Source organism: Microtus oregoni, unplaced genomic scaffold (assembly GCF_018167655.1).
Source record: "Microtus oregoni isolate MIOR12 unplaced genomic scaffold, Mior012 000038F_ref0000394, whole genome shotgun sequence".
Classification (NCBI taxonomy): domain Eukaryota; kingdom Metazoa; phylum Chordata; class Mammalia; order Rodentia; family Cricetidae; genus Microtus; species Microtus oregoni.
This window is the reverse complement of record NW_024543097.1, coordinates 23,223,880-23,245,736: the sequence shown is the minus strand read 5'-3', so window position 1 is coordinate 23,245,736 and position 21,857 is coordinate 23,223,880. Positions and strand designations below refer to the sequence as shown.

The following is a 21,857-nucleotide window of genomic DNA, read 5'->3' as shown; positions in this document are numbered from 1 at the left end:
AAACATCAGCAGCCCCGGGAGAAGCACTTGCGTGGGTGCTGTAGGCCCGCCACAATCAGGGGAACTTTGGAGGGGGAGAGGAAATGGAGTTGAATCCGGAAGGGTGACAAATAGGCAGGGCAGAGTAGTGCGAGCCAGGGGTCCTTAGAGGAGCACGAATGGAACTCAGAGCTCAGGAATGTGGGTAAGGAATCTGCCCCCCAACCAGGCTGCAGCATGTCCTTCTTAGGAACAGTAGGACCTGGGGCCTGGCCAGTATAGAAACTACCAGTATTCTCATGTTCATATACTTTCCTAGCAGATAGCTGGGAATGTGGCACCGCCATAAGTGGAAATTCCAGGTTGCGTTAGACCAGCCGCCAGGTCTCACAACACAGTGTGTTCATGGGGAACAGTGTACCACTACGTTCTGTAATGTTCTGATAAATGCTTACTGAGCTTTGTAAGACATAGAGGCTGACTCCTTGGGTCAGAGGAAAGCCCCAAATGGCCTCCAAAGCCCTCTCATTTTATGCTTCAAAACTGAACTCAATCCTGAAGAGTTGACAGCCTCCACCAGGTGGCACCGGGTCCAGAACGGAGCCCAAGTCCAGCTGGGTGGCAGAGGCAGGGCTAATCCGTGACCAAAAGAGCCTGCCACTGTGAGAGCTGGGCTGGGAAATGAGTACGATGACCAGTCTGGACAGTGATGAGGTTTGGGGGGTTCGCAAGGCCTTCTGAAATCTCAGGTTGCTGCTGGAGCACATACTGTGTGCTGGCTGCTCTTCTTGGTACTGAATCATGGCGGCAGACAAAGCATCCTCAGGCTGTGCAGCTGATAGGGTCAGCAAAGGCAAGCAGGTGTCCGTTTCCCCCCTCTAAGCATGGCCATGCTTGAGCCATGACCAACTGTTACTCAGATCATTTAAAAGCATGAAAGTGCCTGGCTCTGGGGTGCAGGGAGACCACCGTGATGGCTAAGCAGGCTACAGCAGTTTGCTGCACAAGCCTAAAGACCTGGCTGACCCCATGTAAAAGTGAAAGGAGAGACTGGCTGCACAGAGTCATCCTCTGACCTTCACATGGAGCACCATGACACACGCCCCACACATACACGTTACATGGGCAAATGATACACACACAACAATAATAAGTACAGGGAGGACTACAGATGTGGCTCAGTGATGGAGCTCTCTGGTCTAGCACATGCAAGGCCCTGAGTTCTGTTGCCTGTACCAGGGTGGAGGGGGTGCTGGGAAATTAGGGCATCAGAATGTCATTGCCAAGGCTGACAGCCACACACCTGCATAAGTGACCCGACCCTAGGCTGCACAGGACAGGCCCGGGGCTCCCAGACCACTGTCCTCTGTGCAGCTCTGGGTTTCTCCTGACATATCGTCAAAATAGCTTAAGATGCTCTGGCCACTTGTCCAGTCAGCATATGGCGGTCCCAGCCTTTTGTGTCAGTCTGTGGAACTCTTGCCTTTAGCTGGGCACTTAGAGCTTGGCATTTGTCTGAAGAGCCAGCCTCTGTTTGCTACAAAAGTTACCAGGATTTATAGCCAAGATCATCGGAATAGCAAAGTCTAGCCTGCTATTGGGAGAACCAGAGAGAAGCCATGTAGAAGGGACTGGAAGAAGCTAAGTACCCAGGCCTTCAGCAGGGTGAGAGGTGAGGGTGGGGATCATTCATTGTTACAGTGTGACTGAAACTCTTGGCAAGAGCCTGCCACTGGTGACCTCTCTGGGTTTTCCTGGACGTGGAGCCACAGAGAAAGGTCTAGTCACAGGAGTAGGACTGGATAAGGTGAGAGGGGTATATTAGCTACTTTGTTAATGCTGCAGCAAAATGCCTGACAAGCCAACTTAAGGAAAGAAAGAATGTATTTTGGCTTACAGTTCAGGGGTGCATCCCATCAGGACTGGGACGATGACAGTGGAGGGAGCTTGAGGCAGCTGCTCACAGTATATCCACAGTCAAGAAGCAGATCGCAAATGCTGGTACTCGGCTTGTTTTCTCCCTTTGTTGTTGTTGTTTTGTTTTCTTGTAACACCGGTAATCTGTCTTGTTGCTATGATTAAACACTGTAACCATACATAAACAAGTTAGGAAGAAGAAAGTTTGTTCTGGCTTACAACCCACCGATCATACTCTTGCAGAGACAAGTCCAGGACTAGAACTCAAACAGGGCAGGAACCTGGAGGCAGAAGCTGATGCTGAGGTCATGGAAGGGTGCTGCTTACTGGCTTGCTCCTCAGGCTTACTCAGCCTGCTTTCTTATAGCTCAGGGATGGCACCACCTCCAATGATCTAGACCCTCCTCATCAATCACTAATTGAATAAGAATGAGTGAACCTCAACTGAGGTCCCCTTTTCCCAAATGACTCTTATCTTGTGCCAAATTGGCATAAAGCTATCCAGGATGGGATTGGGCCCAAAGCTCATGTACGCTAGCTAAGGGTTCTACACTGAATCATATTCTCAATCCTCTTTCCCCTTTTTATTCAGTCTAAGACCACAGCCCAAGAGATGGTACTGTCCATATATCGTGTGGGTCTTCTTCCACTTCAACACAATCTAGACATGCCCAGAAGTTTATCTTCTAGATAATTCTAAGTCCTGTCAAATTGATATACTAACCAACACAGGGTGGTGGTTGTAGCAGTGGCTGAGAGTGTAGTGCCTGTCTCTAAAGCAGGACAAGACTGGAAGTCAGCTCTGTGAACCCAGTGTAGGGTGCCTTAGCCTGTACCTCCTCCCTGGAATAGAACTTCCTGAGCTGCCCCGGAAGACACCATCCATTCTGGCTGTCAGGATGCAGCCAAGTTCTGTACCCGGACCTCCAGAGCTTCTGTTTGGCAGAGTGGACAGTCTGGGGTCAGTGTAGTGGCATCTGAGCCATGCAGAATGGAGAGAGGAAAGCATGTGGGTGGAAGGTCTTGTGCAATGGCACAGTGACACTGGGCTCTGAAAGAATGTTTGGCTGGCCTGTTGGAGAAAACCATACCCTCGGCCGAGAACCACCTCTTAAGGACAGTGACCTGTTCAGTGGCTGTTATCAACGCACTGACACACCCACACAGAATCCAGTCCTGGTCCGTTGGATCTAGCTAGTCTACTCTGCTCAAGAGCTGTCTCTGTGCTCACTTGGCTGTGTGACTTTGGGCTGACTGTTTTACCTCTATGTGTGTTCTGTGCCCCTCCTGGAGAACAGGGAGACCCATTGCTCCCAAGTACTGTTTTCTCCAGACAGGCTATGAGTGAGGGAACCTCAATAGAGAGAGGGGGGCCAGCATCTAGGGAGGCTAAGAAGCCATGGGACAGGGAGGTCCTGGATGCAGGGGAGATAATCCTAGCCAGCATCCCACAGTGCTCCTTCCTGAAACCATGTCAGCCACTCAGCTGCTTCTCACCGGTCCTGTCATGGAATCCAGGGATTACAAAGAGAGCAGTGTCCCTAGAACACAGCAGCAGAGGGGACAGGGCTGCGTGGATGGCAGGCCAGCATAAGCTGACTTTTAGGAAGGAAGCCAAGGAGGGGCCCCTGGGAACATCGTTCCCAGGAAAGGCAGGAGGGAACAGGAAAGTGTCAAGGGACCAGCAGCTTCTTGTCAGGCCTGTGCAGGTAGCAAGCAGCCAGCAGAGAGGGCCTCTCTATAGCCGAACCCATGGCCCTGACACAGCCCTGATGCTCCCTTGGGGAAGCGCTGACTCCTCCCTTCATCTATCTACGTCCAGGGAGCCAAGCTGCCTGTCCTGAGCTCCACCCCTACAGAACAGTGTCACTGGATCCCTGTGTCCCTTTGCCTGCCAGCAATCACTGGCATAGACAAGGGCATAGACAAGGTGGGGCCAAGATACCAGCTCAAATGATAGCTGTGTGAACATCCCTGAGAAGTGAGTTGAGGAGGCAGAGTGATCCATCTCATGATCCTAGAGCCCAGAGTAAGTCTGGCTTTTGAAGAGTAGGGACTATGCAAATGACAAAGACAAGACTTTGCTGCATAGGAATCCCAGAAGAGATTGTTGTGGGTCTTGGAGGGACCTTTCCGGAGTGACTTGTGAGACTGTCACCAGTAGCAGGATAGGTGGCCCTCCCAACAGGGCCTTACAGGCACTTGCTAACATCCTGAGGCCTCAGAAAGATAGGTCAGAACCAGACAGGAGCTGTGCCGACCAGTGCACTGGCCACATCTGGCTCCAGGCAAGGCCCATTTTGCACTAGTTTTGCAGGTAAGGGTTCATCTGTATCCCTAGAACTGCACTAGGCTGCATGAGGCCCCAGAGATCTCTCATACCAGCCAAGCCTGGGCCAGGGGAAAGCACAGCATTAGGCTCTGGGGTCTGTTATGGGTAAGTCATTTCACTGCTGGGGACCTCAGTCATCCCCTCTGGTTGGATGTCCACCAGGGACAGTGGACTTCAGTTAGGCCACACCTCGTGTCTTAGGGTTTCTTTCGCTGCAGTGAAACACCATGACCAAAAAGCAACTTGGAGAGGAAAGGGTTTATTCTGCTGGCACTTTTTTATCCCTCTTCATCATCTGAAGTCAGGACAGGAACTCAAAACAGGGCAGGAACCTAGAGGCAGGAGCTGATGTGGAGGTCATGAAGGGATGCTGCTTCCTGGCTTGCTCCCCAGTGGCTTGCCCAGCCTACTTTCTTATAGTACCCAGGATTAGAAGCTTGGGGGTGGCTCTACCCACAATGGGCTCTCCCCCATTGATCACTGATTAAGAAAATGTTTTACAGCTGGATCTTCTTCTCATTTGAGGCATCCTCTTCTCTGATGACTCTAGCTTGTGTCAAGTTGACAAAAAACTAACCAATACACCCTGCAAAGGACTGCAAGACACAGCAATGAAAAGGCAGACCACTCCACTGGGTGGATAGTGCCTGGCTTCCCATCATTACTGACCAACTGAACCTCTGTCCCCATTAAACACTAATCCCCTGTTCTAGTTTTATTTCATCGCTATGAAAAAAAAAACACCTTGGCAAAAGCAACTTGGGGAAGGAGAGGGTTTGTCTGACTTAACATTTGCAGGATATAATCCATGATTATGAAGAAATCACACATCTGGACACATCACATCCACAGTAAAGAGCAGAGAGAAGCAAATGCATCTATGCTGACAGCTTGTTTGCTGTCAGTTAGCTTACTGCACTCTTACTCAGGTCAGGGCCCAGCCTAGGGGATGATGCTGCCCACAGTGGACTGGATCCCATAGACATGCCCACAGGAGACCATGATCTAAATAATACCTCACTAAGGCCCTCTTCCCAGATGATTCTAGATTGTGTTAAGTTGAAAGTCACACACTCTCCACTCCTCTCCCCTGCTTCTGACATGCCGTTTCACTCTGTCTCTTGTGATTTTGACAGCCCTGGGTGTTGTTCCTTTGCGGAACTACGGTTCCCAGCGTTCTCCTGGATACGGACATATTCCCAGAAGCCTTTGCATTCCCCGTTAAAAAGCGGGGGCCGCCACGAGCTCCCTCTCTTCTCTCTCCCTGCCTTTCCCACGTGGGTGCACTTTAATGGGGGAGGGGTAACGGGCAGGTAAAAGGTGTGCACCGCAAAGGAACAACACTGGGGAACCTCACTCGGCGCTTTCATTGAGCATGATATCCATCTTATATGTCAGAGTTCCCTTCTTGAAACAGAACAGTATTCCATTTTATAGTTGGTTTATCCATTCAGACATACTTTTTACCTTTTGCCTCTGTGACTGCTGTGTCTGTTTGACACAGACACACACACACACAAAAAAAAACCTGAATTCTTTTGAGTCAGTTTTTAAATGAAAAATGAATGCATTATGTATTGAGATTCCTGTATAACTGGTGGGTGGATGAGATGGCTCAAAGGTAAAGGGTGCTTGCTGCCAAACCTGAAGACTTGAGCTTGATCCACAGAACCCACATAGTGGAAGGAGGGAACCAACTCCTACAAGTTGTCCTCTGACCACACATGGTACCTGTTCACACACACACACACACACACACACACACACTTATAAATGCATGTAAAAAAATAAAATGTAGGGCTGGAGAGATAGCTCAGAGGTTAAGAGCAGTGATTGTTCTTCCAAAGGTCCTGAGTTCAATTCCCAGCAACCACATGGTGGCTCAGAACCATCTGTAATGAGATCTGGTGCCTTCTTCTGGCTTGCAGGTATACATGCAGACAGAACACTGTAAACAAAATAAATAAATCTTTAAAAAATAAAATAAAATGTAACTGACATCCTAGTTCCCTTTACCCTACTCTGATTGTGCTTGCAGGGCAGGGTGGGACCCCAACTGGAAGCCACATTCATGCCCTTGTTGAACAAACATAGGTGCCGTGTCGGCAGCACAGCCTAGGGAAGCTGCCTCTTCGCAGAGCACATTGACTCCTGCTGCAGGCTTTGCCTTCCACCCAGGAATTCCCCTGGGGTGGGAATCCAGGGAGGCCAACACTGCACTCAACACCGCTCACGTAGCCATTCCCAGCCATTGACCTTGGGTGTGTTGATTCGGCTGTCTGTATGCCACCACACCAGGGGTAGACAAGTTGTGTAGATAGAAGTGATTCTAGCCCTGACCCCTTGTTTGTGTGACACTGATTAGGTGCTAGGAATAAGAGCCTTTATGGATGGGAACCCCTCCCTGTGGGGGTTTGAAAGAAAATAGCCCCCAAAGGGAGGGGCACTATTAGGAGGTGTGACTTTGTTGGAGGAAGTGTATCACTGTGGAGACACGCTTTGAGGTCTCATATGCTCCAGTCACGCCTAGTTTCTCAGACCACCTCCGGTTACCTGCAAGATGTAGAACTCTCGGCTCCTTGTCTAGCACCATGTCTGCCCTCATACTACCATGTCCCACCATGATGAGAATGGACTGGATTTCTAAGACCATAAGCGAGCCACCCCCAATGAAGTGTTTTCCTTTAGAAGAGTTGCTGCAGTCATGGTGTCTCCTCACAGCAATAGAAGCCCTAACTAAGACATTGCCCTTACAGCACAAGCTGCTGGCTGACGTGCCTCTTGTACCTTCTTGGAAGAAGTTCTGAGTTGGTTATAGTGGTAGCCTCGTTCCAGAAATGCCCACGCTGGGCAAAGGTGTCCCTACCCGTTGTATTTATATGTTTTAGCATGAGAGCTGATAATGCCTGCTCGGTAGAGGTGGAAAAAAAGGAAGTGAAATTTCCTGGGGAAGAGGATGGGAGCAACCTTTGCAGGAAAGCAGGGGATCAGCTTAGGAAGGTGGCTACCAGGCCATAGGAACAGCTAGGGTGGCTGCCAGTGGTCCCGTGCTCTTACCCTGGGCGCCATCATGGCTGGATTGTGGCATGTCTGTCACCTCTACCAGTCTGGTATTTACAGCCCTGAGGAGGAGCCTGCTTTCTGTCCCTTTATTCCATGTAGACGCATCTGAAGCAGGGCCAATCTGTCTTGTAGGCCTCCTCAGTTGTCCTGTGGCCCGGAAGTGGACTGGCGGGTCAGCTCGATGAGAAAACAGTGTAGAGCCCAGGACCATGGGCATGATCAGTCCCTTTCACATGTATCCTGCCTGAATTCCCCACTCTGCACCACGTGGGGATTAACTGTGAGCCAGAAGGCGGGACTGAGGTTTGCTGACTTGGTGAAGCAGCATTTCGAGCTCTGAGTGGGCTCCGCCCTACAGCCAGGTCACAAGATCGTGGTCTTGGTAGACATAAACACAGAGTCTTCTTCATCTCCAGTGTGTTCCAAGAGCATAACGTGAGCCATGAATACTGGGGCAAAATCTTTGGCCCCTCTGGGACCTTTGGCCCTGCTGAGACATCTCCTACCTGGTTGGGTGGCCCTAGCAGGGAGTAGGTAGCTTAGGGGGCAGCCATTAGGGTTTCGGGATAGAACCCCTTTCTATCCCCTTGATCAAACAGCTACTCACCCAGCAGATTCCTGCACCCCCAGCCGTGAGACTAAGAAGGTTGGAGGGATCTATACATTTCAGGGTGGAAGTGTGAGTAGGTGGCTTTCCCCAACTGGAATCAAAAGCTGGAAAGGGGAGATGATCAGCAGAGTGAGAGAGCTGCCCTTGTCCCAGGAGGGCCAGGGCCATAGACAGAGTGGCCTGGGAGGAATTTGGGGCTAAGTTGGCTGGTTAGAGTGAGAGAAGCCTCCAGGAACTGGGGACAGGGCCTAATGGGGAGATGAGGAAGGACTGGGAGATTTGACCTTTGAGTTTAGAGAGCAGAGGAGATCTGGCGTTCTGCTAGAGAGGGACCTCTTCAATGCAGCCAGCTATCACATTCCAGGGGAGAAATCTGACCATCCCTGGACCTCCCTTGCTAACTAGCCCTAGTTTTCCATGAGTATCTGCCCTGCTGAGGCCAATGAGTCAGAGCACCCGCTGCTGCATCCCACCCTCACCCCTGGCCAGGGGCTAGCGGAAGAGGCCTAATCCTTGAGTCCTCGGAAATGCGGGGCATCACCGCAGGCGGGGGGGGGGGGGGGGGGGGGGGGGGGGCGCAAACGCCTACTGTTTCCAGGGAGACAGGGGCGGCGCTGACTTGCCAGTGAAGGCTGCGGGAGGAGGCGCGTCCCAGGGAGCCGCCTTCAGCTGTGTGCGCCAGTGAAGACTGCCACTGCCCTGGTGCCCTGGGCTGCAGAGTCCACGGCGCAGGCAGGCGCCCCTAGCCTCATCCTGGCTTTTCCTGCTGAATCCTGCTGCTCTGCATTTGCCGGCCCCTGCACTGGCACTCGGAATCGCTCTTGCCATCCGGAGTGCGTCCATAGCTGGGGACACCGCTGGAGCGGCCAACCAGGAAGGGGGTCTTAAGGCCAGGAGGGTACCTGCTAAATTGGTGCCAGGCTGAGTCTGCTAGCCGCCATCTCCATCACCATTCCCATTTGCCTCCTCCTCCCCCACGCTTTCACCTCTCATCTTCAGCTCCACTACCGCCTATCTATGTCTCATCTTCCTCTGTCACCAGCCCCAATTTCCATTCATGTCTCTCCAACTCCTCACCTTCGTCCCATCCCCATCTCCCTGAAGTTGTCCTGCACCATCCTGGATACCCCTCCCTCTGCACCCCCACGGGCTGCCGCAGCCCCCTTCCTGCAGCAAGCCCCCCTTCCTCTGCTGAACCCATCCTCCCTGCAGCCTTAGCACACCCCTTCTTCCTCCTCCCATATCTGCCTCGCCCACTGCGGCAAACCCCTTCCCCGCCAATCACATCGCCCTCTCTCCCCTCCCTCCATCTCCTGCTTGCCGCAGCCCCCCTCCAAGTGCCCCCTCTGCCTGCCGCAGCGCTCAGCACTACAGCACACTAGCCGCACCCACTGCAGCAGCGCCCCCTCCTCACTGCGCCGCCAGCACCAGCGCCGGCATCTGCAGAACCTGCTTGCCAGCTCCAGCTGCGCAGAACCATCTCTGTTATGGAGGAAGCAGAGGTGGGAGCTGCAGGTGTCGCCTGCCCAGGCTTTGTTCGCCTGGGCATCGCCTGATGCTGGAGAGGCAGCTAGCTGGCAGGAGCCCTTGCCTGCCCGGAGATGACCTCTCCCACCGAGCTTATAGAAGTACCAGCAGCCGATGCCCCCCAGTTAGGGGGTCCCCCTGCGTGATGGAGGATCTTCTTGGTGATGTCGTTTGGGTGAAATTGAGGCAGGGGTGTGGGGGTCCTAGTGGCATCCAGGAGGGTGGGAGTATTGGAAGTGAAGGCAAAGGGTTGTACTTGCTTTTCCAACTTCAGAGATGGGGTTGAAATGCCCTCCTCAGGGACTAGCCAGGTCCAGGTTTGTTGGGGAACAGAAGCAAGCGATAGTGAAGGCCCCCTGGATCCTGCCTGGGAGGTGGGTAGTCCCTCAGAAAGCTGAGCCATTTCTGAGGGACTGGTTGCTTTTCTGCCACCAGAGAGAGACCCTCAGCCTCCGGAGCTAGAAAGAACCCAGGAGCACAGGGGTCTGGTTTACTTTTCCTGCCCTATCAGTCAACAGAAAAGCTTGTTCTAGGAGCCAGCACTGGGTAGGGCAGGGTAGCCTGTGCGTCTGTCTCCCTTGGCTGTGGCAGCTGTGGTGTTGAGAGCTAATCTGTCCTCTTGTATGTTCCTACACTGCCCCGGGTAAGGGAAACAGGTTTTCCATTTTTCCAGCGTCCTGTGAACAAGGGAAGCTTCTGGAGGGATGGGCTTGAGGAGGTGGTCTGACTCCAGTCTCTTGAGAAGGGTGGAGGGTTTCAGGGCATTGGGTCCCCCAGATGTCAGGAGAGGTCAGGTCAGAGAGGTCTATGGACAGCATCTGAAATGCCCTCAGGATGCTAAAGCCCTAGGGTGACTGCTGATGACCAAGAAGGGTGCTGTGTCTGTTGGGGAGGAGCAGGAGCTGCAGCTGTCAGCAGGTGGCAGGAGGGTGTGACCCCCGAAAGGTAGGAAGCCACTGGCTGTTGTCTGCTCTGGAGAAGAGTGGGGGTGGGGGATACACAAGCAGCCAGAATCAGGGAGAAGGAAGAAAAGAGGTTGCCTATGGGTTTGAGGCAATGGGGTGCCATGCTGGGTGTCACTAGAAGCCAGAGGCCCTGGAATGGGGGAGGGGGGCTTCGGGTTGGGGGGGCAGGGTTTAGAAAGGAGATTAGGGTGAGGAAAACCTGCTATGAACAAACAACCCCCTCCCCCAAATAAAACCTGGGGGCACCAGAGGAGGGGAACGTTCCAAAATCCAAGGAGGGAAAAATCTGGAAGATTCTGATTGATAGAGATGGAGGGGTGATATTGCTGTCCCCACCCACTTTCGGGACTGGGAAGGAGGGAGCTGCTGGTGGGCTTATCCCTTAAGATAGAAAAATACCTTTCCCCGGGGATTGAACTGAGAGAAGATCAAGTACCCAGGATGTACGCCAGTGCTTTTCTGGAGGTGTGAACAGCTTTGCAGACCCTGCCCTTGCTGTTCCAATACTGAGTGTCTGTCACCTGTGGCCCCAGTCTCAGGGGCTAGGGTTCAGCAGGCAGCCAGAGAGCCTCCTGTCTTTTACCACCCCAGCAAGCAGCTCTGCCTTGCACGGGCTTCTGGGCAGCCTAGCCCAGCCTGCCCGGGGCCCTCAGGCCGGTGCCCGGGCTCTGGCTCCGTGTCTTCACTCCCGTGTTTGTCCAAGGAGGGAGGGAGGGACGGGGGCGGTGCTGGGGCAACTGGAACAGCGCTGGTCACCGGGCTGGCTGGGCGAGGTGGCCAGGCAGAGCCAGGGGGCTGCAAGGGGAGGCGATTGAATGGGGAATGTTCATAGTGGTTGCCAAGAATCTCATGCATCCCACTCACCCAGAGCCTGCAATGGATTGGGACCAGTGCCTGTTTCTTGAGTGTGTGCCTTTATTTCTCTTCTCCCGTCCCAGCCTAATTCTCCCGTATACATGGTGAGGGGTGGCAGCTGGGTCCACCAAGATGGTGGAGGATGTCAGGAGAGAGGGAACAGTGGGAGGGGCTCACCTCTGTCCTGCTGCTGCTCTCCTGTGCAGCCTTGAATTTTCCACCTGAAATCTTGGGCCTGCAACATGCCTTTGCCCTGAATGCCCCTGTCACAACTGACCCAGGATGTCCCCTGCACCCCATACTGCACCTGCAACCTCCATCCCCAGAGAATGTTTCCCATCTCATTACTGGAGTCATGGGTGGATCCTCAGGTAGAAGTGACCACAGCATGTAGCCTTAAAGCCCTACTCAGGGAGAGAAAGAGAGATGTGGGCTATCCCACCTCAGCCAAGCAGGCCATGGCCTGGAGGAGAGCAAGTGGAAGGTCCTGCTCTCCAGTCCTGCCCCTTATAGGCAATGCTCACTGATTGATAACCTTCTGCCAAGCCCTCCCTACTCTAGAAGAGCAGGGACCCGTGGGCTTGTAGCTCCCAGTTCTATGGGCCCCACACCAGCCCTCTCTTGAGGTTGGTGCTTGGTAACATGTTGCTTCCAGGACCTTCAGCCCTTGTAATGGGCAGGAGGAGGAAGCAGAGTAATCCGAAGGTGAGGGCAGAGGTAGGGGAGTGATGAGAGGGCCAGAGGAGCGTGCCTCCCATCCCTGGCTCCCTTCTTTCTTGACTCCCCCAAGAACTCTTGATTCAGAATACAATTCTGTCTATTCTTTTACCAGCTGTCAGCCACTGCCCTGCTCTGTGGGCCTTTGGGGACTCTGAGACCAGATGGGACTCCTCAGCTCGTGAGGTAGAAGTTCCCAGAGGGTTCTGGGATGAGGCCCAGCTCCCATGTCTCAGTGAGCAGGAGGCGGGGCCTCTACGCTAAGACCTCAACCTAAAGCTGAGAGAGCAGAGCTAGATAGACTGCCCGGGTTGAGGGGTAGAAAAGGGATGGAGAGCCCCCACCCATCCTGGCTCTTCTTCTGGCCCTCTAGTATCCCCCCTCCGGCACCCTACACCTCCTCCTAGTCCCTCACTTCAAGGTAGCCTCGGAATCTGGGGGTAGGTCTCTTCTATGTCAGATTAAAGTCACAGAGGCCACACAGATCCACCCTGCAGCACCGCCACCACCACCCCACCCCACCCCTCGTTCAGCACCCACAACTGCTTGTACTTATTGAGTACTGTAGACAAAGGTGAGATCATGACGTACTCGTTAGAGTGACTTCAACCTCCAAATCATTCCTGGGGTCTCCACTCCCAGCTGGCTTCAGGTGGGTGAGGGGTCATAGACACCCCCCAGCATACAATGATCTCCTCCTACGGTAGCAGGTTCCTGCCCACACACACTCTTGCTGTCCACTTCCCTCCGGCTCTCCTCGGAGTCCTCCACCCCGCCCCCACAGCATTGAGCAACCTTACCTCTTGGAGTCCTCAACACCTCACCTTCCCCACTCCTCTCCCACTTTCCCACCAATCCATCAGCAAGGAAAAGGCAAGGCAGGCTTTGGCACCCAGGGGCCGGCCCTGGCACCTTCTCCAGGCTCCGGAGGCTCTGCATCCTACCAGCTTTCTGGTTTCAGCCCTACAGCTGAGGGAAGCTTCTACAATCCCTGCTGGCCCCTCCCTCTTCCCAGATCCTCCACTTCAGCCAGGGCTACTACCTCCACCCCTCCTCTGTCTGACTCAGCCAGTCTGGGTGGGGGGGTGGGCTTTCTCTAGCTCAGAGACCTGTGAGGAGGGAGTGGGACAGACTGGGGTCCATCAGGCCTAATGGGTCTTGAACAACTCAGAGACCCCGCCCACACACACACACACACTGGGACAAAACCTAATCTCCAAGCCTGGGATTCCCTGTGAAAGGTGTCACTGTAACATTAACAGAGGGGTTCACACATCTCGCTGAGAATTTCTTCTGATGCCAGGAGACTCTCTTGGGTATGAAGCTGCCCAGCACATGCTGTAAGGGCTCCGTGATGGACACTTCACAGCTGATTGTGGGCCCAAAGCAACCCTCTGTCTGCAAGTGGGGATCAATATTGTTTTGAATGGTGCCACTGCAGGGCCACCAGGAGCTGGCACCTCAGCGCAGCAGCTTGGCATGAGCTGGCACCTCAGCGCAGCAGCCTGGCATGAGCTGGCACCTCAGCACAGCAGCCCGGGATAGCTAGTGGAGTCAAGGAGCTCCAGCCAGAGCTCTGGGAACTGGGAGTGTATCCAGATGAGTGGAGCCTTAGGCCAGGACTGGGCGGCCTCTGGGACCCAGGGCCTGCACACAGAGAGAACATGCTTTTCTTCAGCCCAGATTCGTAGCCAGGGTCTGGCCCTGTAGAACCGTCTTCACCAGACACTCCACTGTCTGTCCATCACATGTGGAACTAGGTGGCCTCTGAGACTGGGGAGGGACAAGAAAAAAGCTGGCTTCCTCCCCTCTGCCCCCCTCCTGGGCCGAGGCTTCTGCCAGGCTTGAAAGCCTCTGCCCGATTTCCAACTGACGGCAGGCAGCCTCTCCCTCTCTGCGCAAGGTCCAAGCTGGCTCTTTGTTTGGGAGCCCTAAAATGGCTGTCCTTTTGCACCTGACTTGCTGGGATATGCCACACAGTACCACCCTCTGATGACTCTAGAAAACCTGTGGTACCCCACCCCCGAGCCTTATCGGGGTCCTGGGAGGTCAGGGCCACAGGATCCTACCCTGTCCCTGTCTCTGCCTTGGGCATCACACCCTGGGCCGCTTCTCCTGGTCACACCATCCTTTCCCATCCCACAGGCGAACACCTGCGGATCTGCCCCCAGGGCTACACGTGCTGCACCAGTGAGATGGAGGAGAACCTAGCCAACCATAGCCGAATGGAGCTAGAGACTGCCCTCCATGACAGCAGCCGCGCCCTGCAGGCCACCCTGGCCACCCAGCTGCATGGCATCGACGGTGAGTAGGGGCTGGAGGGTAGGGACTTGTGGGTGCGGGGCAGGACTCCAAGGCCAGGATTTGGATAGCTCATATCAGCAAAAGGACATCTCTCTTCCTGCAGGGCTTGAATGGAACAGTGAACCCAGGTTGTTGGCAGAGCCCTGGGGAGAATGGGCCTGCCCTTCTGAGAGGAACTGCTGCTCTTGGGGGTGTCAATTTGCCTCAAGCGGAGTTCCCTTGAGGACCTACAGAGGGCTGGTCTACATCTCACCTGCACTTTTCGGGGTTCCTTGATAGGCCACTATCCCAGCTACCATCCCCTAGGCAGGGAGCTCAGACTGGGGGTGTAAAGGGTGCAGAGCCTGCCCTGAGGTGACTGCCTCTTAGCCAGGGTCAAAAGGCTCCTACGTGCTTCAAGAGGCCAAGTCAGCTACTGTTTAGCATCATTTATGGTGAACCCCTCATGTGGCCTCACTGTATATGGGCAGAGAACAGTATCTAAACAGTGGTGGCATGTTAAACAGGAACCGTATGGTGCCCTGGGGTCAGAGGAGTCCCCTAAAATGTTAACCTGTAAGCAATGAGGTTTGCTGTCTTCAGATGGGATACAGGGCCTGTACAATGCTGTGGATTGCCGACCTCCAGACCCTGGATTTCCAGTAAACAACTTGTTTTCCTCTGCCCTGAGCAGCCTGCAGACCCTGATGGCAGGGAAGTAGGTCCTGATGAGCCTGAAGCTGAAAGAGCCCGAGAGCTGGGGCGTGGCCAGAGCCCTCTATAAGCCTCCCCTGAGCACAATAAAGTGGACATTCTTGGCACTCTTGTATCAAGGATGTCCCCGCGGCCCCGTCTGTCTGTCTGTGTGTTTTTAAATTTTCAGCCCAGTTCCCGTAGCGCATAGCGATTAGAACTCAGAACTGGTATAGTTTTACAGGGTGGAGCTGGGAAGCAGGAATTATGAAGCTGTAGAGAGAAAGCAGGGACACTGAGTCTAAATCACAGCTGGGGCATAGCTTTGAGGGGTTGGAAATTCCAGCAAATATCCCAGAAAATATCAGAGAGCCCCTAACCATACTCTGACACTTGTTGCTGAGCCTTCCCTTGTTGGTTGGTATGGAAGGGAGGGGCTTAGCAGTCACAGACCTTAAGTCTCACTTCCAGAGGAGATGCCACTGCCAAGTGGATGCAAGGGTGCCACCGCGGACGTTTCTCTGAACCTTAGAATCTAGTGCGCATGTTCACACCTCCCCAGAAAGCATCTGTCTGAGATGCTGGCTTACAGGAGGGTCTGAGGACTGAGGCTCCTGAAACCTGAGAAGCTGAGGGGGCAGGGCTTGCTGGAGAGCCCAAGAAGGAGGAGGGCTGGTAGGACAACTGGAAGCCTTGGGGGAGGGCAGAAGAGACAGGGCAGCTGGCAGGTAAGCTAGGGTCACTCTGGTTCCCCGACACACCCCTACTATAGCCCCTCCCAGAATCACTGAATCTCAGCACCTGTTGGTTCCTAAGACCCAACTCAAAAATGACCTCTGGAGCCCCAGCTAGAGGCCTGTGTCCCTAGAGAGCACAGCCCTGACTTCTGCACCGCTAGTGAGGAGAGAGGTTTCCAAGAAGCTGCAGAACCCTCTGCAATACGGTGCCCAGCTTTTATAAGCAGGTTCTGAAAAGCAGGGGGTGTTCTGCCAAGCGCGCTAGCAGATTGGCAGAGAAGCACAGCTTGACTCAAGGGGTCATGCCTTTCCTCTGTGCACAGACCACTTCCAGCGCCTGCTGAATGACTCGGAGCGCACGCTGCAGGATGCCTTCCCAGGGGCCTTTGGGGACCTGTACACACAGAACACTCGGGCCTTCCGGGACCTGTATGCCGAGCTGCGCCTCTACTACCGTGGCGCCAACCTGCACCTGGAGGAGACCCTGGCCGAGTTCTGGGCCCGGCTGCTGGAGCGTCTCTTCAGGCAGCTGCACCCGCAGCTGCTGCTGCCCGATGACTACCTGGACTGCCTGGGCAAGCTGGCAGAGGCCCTACGGCCTTTTGGGGATGCCCCGCGGGAATTGCGCCTGCGGGCCACCCGTGCTTTTGTGGCGGCACGCTCCTTCGTGCAGGGCCTGGGTGTGGCCAGTGATGTAGTCCGGAAGGTGGCCCAGGTACACACACTGCCCAAGGGACCCTTGGGGGCCCCTCGTGCTGCACCCAGGCGCTTGGCGTCCTACACCCTCAGCGCTGTTCCTCCGAGCCTTCGGGCCCTCAGCCTCACGGCTGCAACCCATTCTCAGTTGCTCACACGGCAGGTCTTCAGATGTGAGTCCACTGTCCATCTGCCGGCCAGTCCTGTGTCCTTAGCCAAATGATGACGTTGGGCTGCTGGGCTCAGGAAACAGGAAATGAGAAAATGATGTAGTTGAGCCTTGAGCAAGCGGAAGCCCTGCAGGCCAGCACGGTATCTCACAGAATGGGGCAGCGCACAGCAGACCTGTATGGGGAAGGCACAGCTTTAAGCTGCACTGCCCCCTAGCTCTGCTTGGCCCGACAAGTCACCTCCCAACCTCTGGGCCTTGGTTTCCTTGTCTGCCGTGAAGCCTGGTGACAGCAGTGTGCCATCGTGTCCATTGGACTGTGGGCCTGAGATGGCCTAGGCCAAGTCCCATAGCCTGTTAGTGCAGACCCCAGAGGTTCTAACTTGTACCTAAGCCCTCCATATTGGTGCTTCTTTAGGGGTAGCTGGAGACCAGGTGCTCAAGGACTACAGGGAGGCTCAGGGTGCCTTTGTTCTCCAGGTACCTCTGGCCCCAGAATGTTCTCGGGCCGTCATGAAGCTGGTGTACTGTGCTCACTGCCGGGGAGTCCCTGGTGCCCGGCCCTGCCCCGACTATTGCCGAAATGTACTCAAAGGCTGCCTTGCCAACCAGGCCGACCTGGATGCTGAATGGAGGAACCTCCTGGGTGAGCCCTACCCCCAGGCTGCCTGGCCTGTCCTTAGGGCACTATACAGGGGGTCCCTGGGATACAGTAGCCCCGGGTTTGGGCCAAATGAAAGGCTTAAGGGTCTAATATGATTGGGTCTGTGGGGGTCAAGGGACAGATCCTTTTATTGTCCCAAGGGGTGTGGCTGAATGACTGCCTCAACATACACATACACCAACACATAGGTGAAACGTGTCAAGCCGATACGTGCATGTACATACACTGACATGTGCATGCTGGCGTGCGTGTGTGCTTCACACAATAGGCGTTTGTGTGGTGTGCACAGGGTCTCCCTGCCGGTCACAGGTGTGCCTACATGTACTGGCGAGTTGACATACACACATGCCGATACATATGAATCACTGTTGCTGTGAGGCGCAGTAGCATGCATACGTGTTGGCACTGGTACATAGCTGGCATGAGCTGGTTAGTATGCCGGTCATCGTCCATCTGACATGTTCCATCTGTGCTGTATGAAAGCATGCACATGCAGATCCACAGTTCATGTGTACGGGAGCTGGTTATGAGGCACATCTCCATGCATTACACATCAGCTTATGTGGGCACACAGTAGGCCAGAAGCTATTCGAGCATGTTCAATACCTGCATGAGCTAACATGGACATATATGGACATGAACTAGGCCATACAAGATTGCCAGATGTCCTGTGTGTTCGTGGAAACCTATGCACTGTATGTGGGTATGTGAATACTCTGAGCTTCACGAAGGTGAGCTGTTCCCAGTCTGAGTGTGAGCACCTGTGAATCTGCTGATCAGTACCTCTGACTGGTGCTGTCAAGACGGTGTGTTATTAACGTGCATAGGTGATGTGTGTGCATGTGTATTCACACCCCTGCCAGACTCCATGGTGCTCATCACTGACAAGTTCTGGGGCCCAGCGGGTGCGGAGAATGTCATTGGCAGTGTGCACATGTGGCTGGCGGACGCCATCAACGCTCTCCAGGACAACAAGGACACACTCACAGCCAAGGTGTGTGAGGGCTGCAGGGGTGGGCACTGTGAGCATTGGAGGGTCTGTCCAGATCTGGGCCTGAGAAACCCTACTGTCCCTTCAGACCTCTTTTGGTATCTCCCCAGGTCATCCAGGGCTGTGGAAACCCCAAGGTCACTGGGTCTGAGGAGAAGCGTCGCCGTGGCAAACTAGCACTGCAAGAGAAGACCCCCACAGGTACTCTGGAAAAGCTGGTAAGTTCCACCGTTTCAGTGGCTAGAGCCCTGTATGTGGGAGGGGACACGGGCAATCTGCCCCCTGGCTTTTCACTGGTCTACCTGCCGTCCAACAGGTCTCTGAGGCCAAGGCCCAGCTCCGAGACATTCAGGACTTCTGGATCAGCCTCCCAGGGACTCTGTGCAGTGAGAAGATGGCCATGAGTCCTGCCAGTGATGACCGCTGCTGGAACGGAATATCCAAGGGCCGGTAAGTAGCCACCATTTGGCCACGTCTGTTGAAGTACGGATCGGCGGGCTGTGTCCCGCCACCCAGCTAGCTTTACCCGAAATCACTCCCACATCACACGTCCTCACAAACGCCCAGAGCGTGGGAAGCTGGGCTAGAGGATTACACACCTTCACCAGCTCCCAGCATGAGCACATACCTGCTACCGTAGGGCCTGCATGGGTTCCCACTGTGTTGGAGGTTCACTGGCTCTAAGGGTGTGATACACGATACGCCATGGTTCAGCTACTTGGCAAAAGCTAATGTCATGAGCTTGTGGCCCTGACTGCCCTGTTCTAGGTACCTACCTGAGGTGATGGGTGATGGACTGGCCAATCAGATCAACAACCCTGAAGTGGAAGTGGACATCACCAAGCCTGACATGACCATCCGGCAGCAGATCATGCAACTCAAGATCATGACCAACCGTCTACGTGGCGCCTACAGTGGCAATGACGTGGACTTCCAGGATGCTAGTAAGGCCCGCCAGGGGTAGGGTGGGTTGGGGCGGGAATCTGTCCTGCTCATAAAAGGAAGGGTACATGAGCTCTCCAGACTCCTCTGCCAGGGACCCTCACAACCTCTCATCCTCATGAATGCTGTAAGGGTCCCACATCCCTGTAGCACAGCTGAAGTCCAGCCAGGATGTCCATCTGGCTGTCACGGAACAGGTGGGAACAGCAGGGGGCAGACCTAGGGACTGAGTCTTCAAGTGCAGCAGGGTAGGAAGAGCCTGCTGCAGCCTCCTGTCCTCCCCAGGTGATGATGGTAGCGGCTCAGGCAGTGGTGGCGGCTGCCCAGATGACACCTGTGGCCGGAGGGTCAGCAAAAAGAGCTCCAGCTCCCGGACCCCCTTGACCCATGCTCTCCCCGGCCTGTCAGAACAGGAAGGACAGAAGACCTCAGCCGCCTGCTGCCCAGAGCCCCACAGCTTCTTCCTGCTCTTCCTTGTCACCTTGGTCCTTGCAGCAGCCGGACCCAGGTGGCGGTAACTATCCCCTAGCCCCAAGGACTGTCTTGGCCAAAACATGCAACAGACAATATTTAATTCCCTTGGCCGTCGAGGCTCAGGGCAGGATGAGGAGACAGTAGCTCTGAGTACTGGGGCGGGGTGCATGGGGTGCCGGCCTGCTGGGTCTGACTGCGCCTGTCACCCTAGCTTTTAATTTCGTATCAGGTCAGCTGCGAGCCATTGTCCCCAAAAGCCATGTATTTCAGGGACCTCAGGGGCACCTCTGGCTGCACACTCCTCCCTTACCCTCCTGCACCACCCCGGAAGCTCATGAGGCCAACCAGAAGGGTGGCTGTTAGCTGCAACCCATTGGAGACCTCAAGTGAGCCTGTGCCTTCCTTTCCTGCCTCTTCCCACTGGGGACGCCCCACCAGACCCCACGGGCCACAGATGTCAGAAACTGAGGCCCATCCCGCAGCTCCCCAGGAAGCCTGCAAGGGCTGCCAGTACGTTGCTGTCCAGGCTCCTGCAGGGCCTTCAAGTTTATGCATGATACCCTCTGCTCAGAAGAAACTCTGCAGCCAGGATTCTCATACACACCAGGCCTGGACCCTGTGCCACTGTGGAGCCCAGTGAATGTGGTCCTCAGAGAAGACCCACTGTGGGTGTCCTTGAGTGTGGCATAGGTGAGGTGGCAGCTGGCATGGCCACATTAGACTCAACTCTGCCACGCTGCTTGAGGGTGTGTTCTGATCCCTCACATGGGCTCACAAAGTCTGGCCTTGGGCGGCGGGGGGTCCGTGAGGAACCTCACTTCAGGGGAATAGCCAGCCACGTCTAGCCTCCCAACCCACTTATAAAGGTCCCCTGGCCACAGGGGTGCTGGGTGACTGGTGAAACTTCAGCTCAGGGTCAATGGGACCTGGTACTGCAGGTCGGGAGGATGCCTGGGCCCCTTCCTGACCAAGGCAGCCCTGCAGAAGCTGGGGGAGCATTGACAGTCAAGGGCTTTTACAGACATGCACATTCAGACCCTCGGTGTCCTTGTCCACTGAGCGCTACATCTCTGTCTTCCTTGACGGCACTGGAGAGGCTCAGGGCACCATTTGCATCCTGGTATCCTCCTGTGGCCTTGAGACCTGGGGAGCCCCTAGCTTACTGAGGCTGTCACAGCTCCTTCTTCCCTTCCAGGGCCTTAGGGGTGCTGAGCTGCTATAGCCTGGAAGACCTTGGTCCTGATATGCAGAAGGCCTGGAAAAGGCTGCTTGCTTACCACTTTTTTTTTTTTTTTTTTTTTTTTTTTTTTTTTTTTGCTTTTTGTTACTGGGTTAGGGAGGCTACTGCCAGCACCAAGGTCTGCCCAGTAGTCAGGTCCCCGGCCCAGGATGACAGGATGGGTATTCTCTGCAGTTGGTCCATGGATTTGTGGGGCCTTGCCCTGAGTGTACCCATCCTGCCACACAGCTCTGCTACTGCCACTCAGGCAGGGGTGGCAGGAGCCAGAGCTGGGCTCCAGGATGTGAGTGCCTACGTGTCAGGACAGCAGCACCCAGAATGGACAGGACAGCCAGGATGGTGGCCAAGCTACTGTGTCCTTCCTCCATGAGGCTTCGTGTCACTCAGTGCCAGTGGGTAATATGTGTTCTTTGAGTCCTTGTATGAATTAAAGGCTGGAGACCTACAGTGGACATGACTTTATGTACCTGGTGAGACCACATTTGTGTTCATGTGAACATGGCGTGCACACAGCAGGGCTTGTTGGAAGGGGGTTGAGCATGGGTTGCACCTGTAGCAAGGTCCTAGGGTTTCTGTGTGATCGTTGACCATTGAACCTCTCCAAGTCCTGCCTGGGAGGATGCCCACCTGTGCCAACTGAACATGCCAAAGTTCATGGGAGGAAGGGGCTAGGATACCAGCCTGTGCTGGCCCCACCTACCTTCCACATTACCAACGCCCCTCAATGCATGTGTGCCTTACCCATAGAAAGGTTCTCATTCCTGCCAGGGTGCCTCTGAGTTACCCAGGAGAACAGTGTAGGAACCAGAAATGTCCTCCCACTCCAGTCTGTTCCAAGCTGTCCTGCATCTGCAGACAGACCCTGAATAGCCTAAGGCATCCAGGCCTGTTCACCCTCACTTCAAGGACCCTGTGTGAGCACGCAGTGCCAGCCTCCATAGCTAGGAAGCTCACTCAGTAGTGAGACTCAGAAGCCCCGCTCAGCCAGGTGTGGCATGTGTAC

General features: G+C 54.6%; 1 protein-coding gene across 3 annotated transcripts in view; it reads left to right on the top strand.

Moving 5' to 3' along the window:
• The window catches only part of LOC121433452 (glypican-1), a 30,088-nt gene extending 8,787 nt beyond the window's left edge, over positions 1–21,301 (top strand). Inside the window, exons 1-9 of one of the 3 annotated variants that reach the window (XM_041631875.1) lie at positions 9,312–9,589; positions 14,111–14,269; positions 16,002–16,393; positions 17,024–17,189; positions 18,071–18,201; positions 18,309–18,416; positions 18,515–18,648; positions 18,967–19,142; positions 19,426–21,301. In XM_041631875.1, coding sequence (XP_041487809.1) covers positions 9,457–9,589; positions 14,111–14,269; positions 16,002–16,393; positions 17,024–17,189; positions 18,071–18,201; positions 18,309–18,416; positions 18,515–18,648; positions 18,967–19,142; positions 19,426–19,658 — 1,632 coding nt within the window. In that variant the 5' untranslated portion in view covers positions 9,312–9,456 and the 3' untranslated portion in view covers positions 19,659–21,301. Of the gene's footprint in view, positions 1–9,311; positions 9,590–10,146; positions 10,374–14,110; positions 14,270–16,001; positions 16,394–17,023; positions 17,190–18,070; positions 18,202–18,308; positions 18,417–18,514; positions 18,649–18,966; positions 19,143–19,425 lie in introns of those variants that run through there. The other 2 variants (XM_041631876.1, XM_041631874.1) reach the window with 2 other exon arrangements.
• The last annotated feature ends 556 nt before the right edge of the window (positions 21,302–21,857 follow it).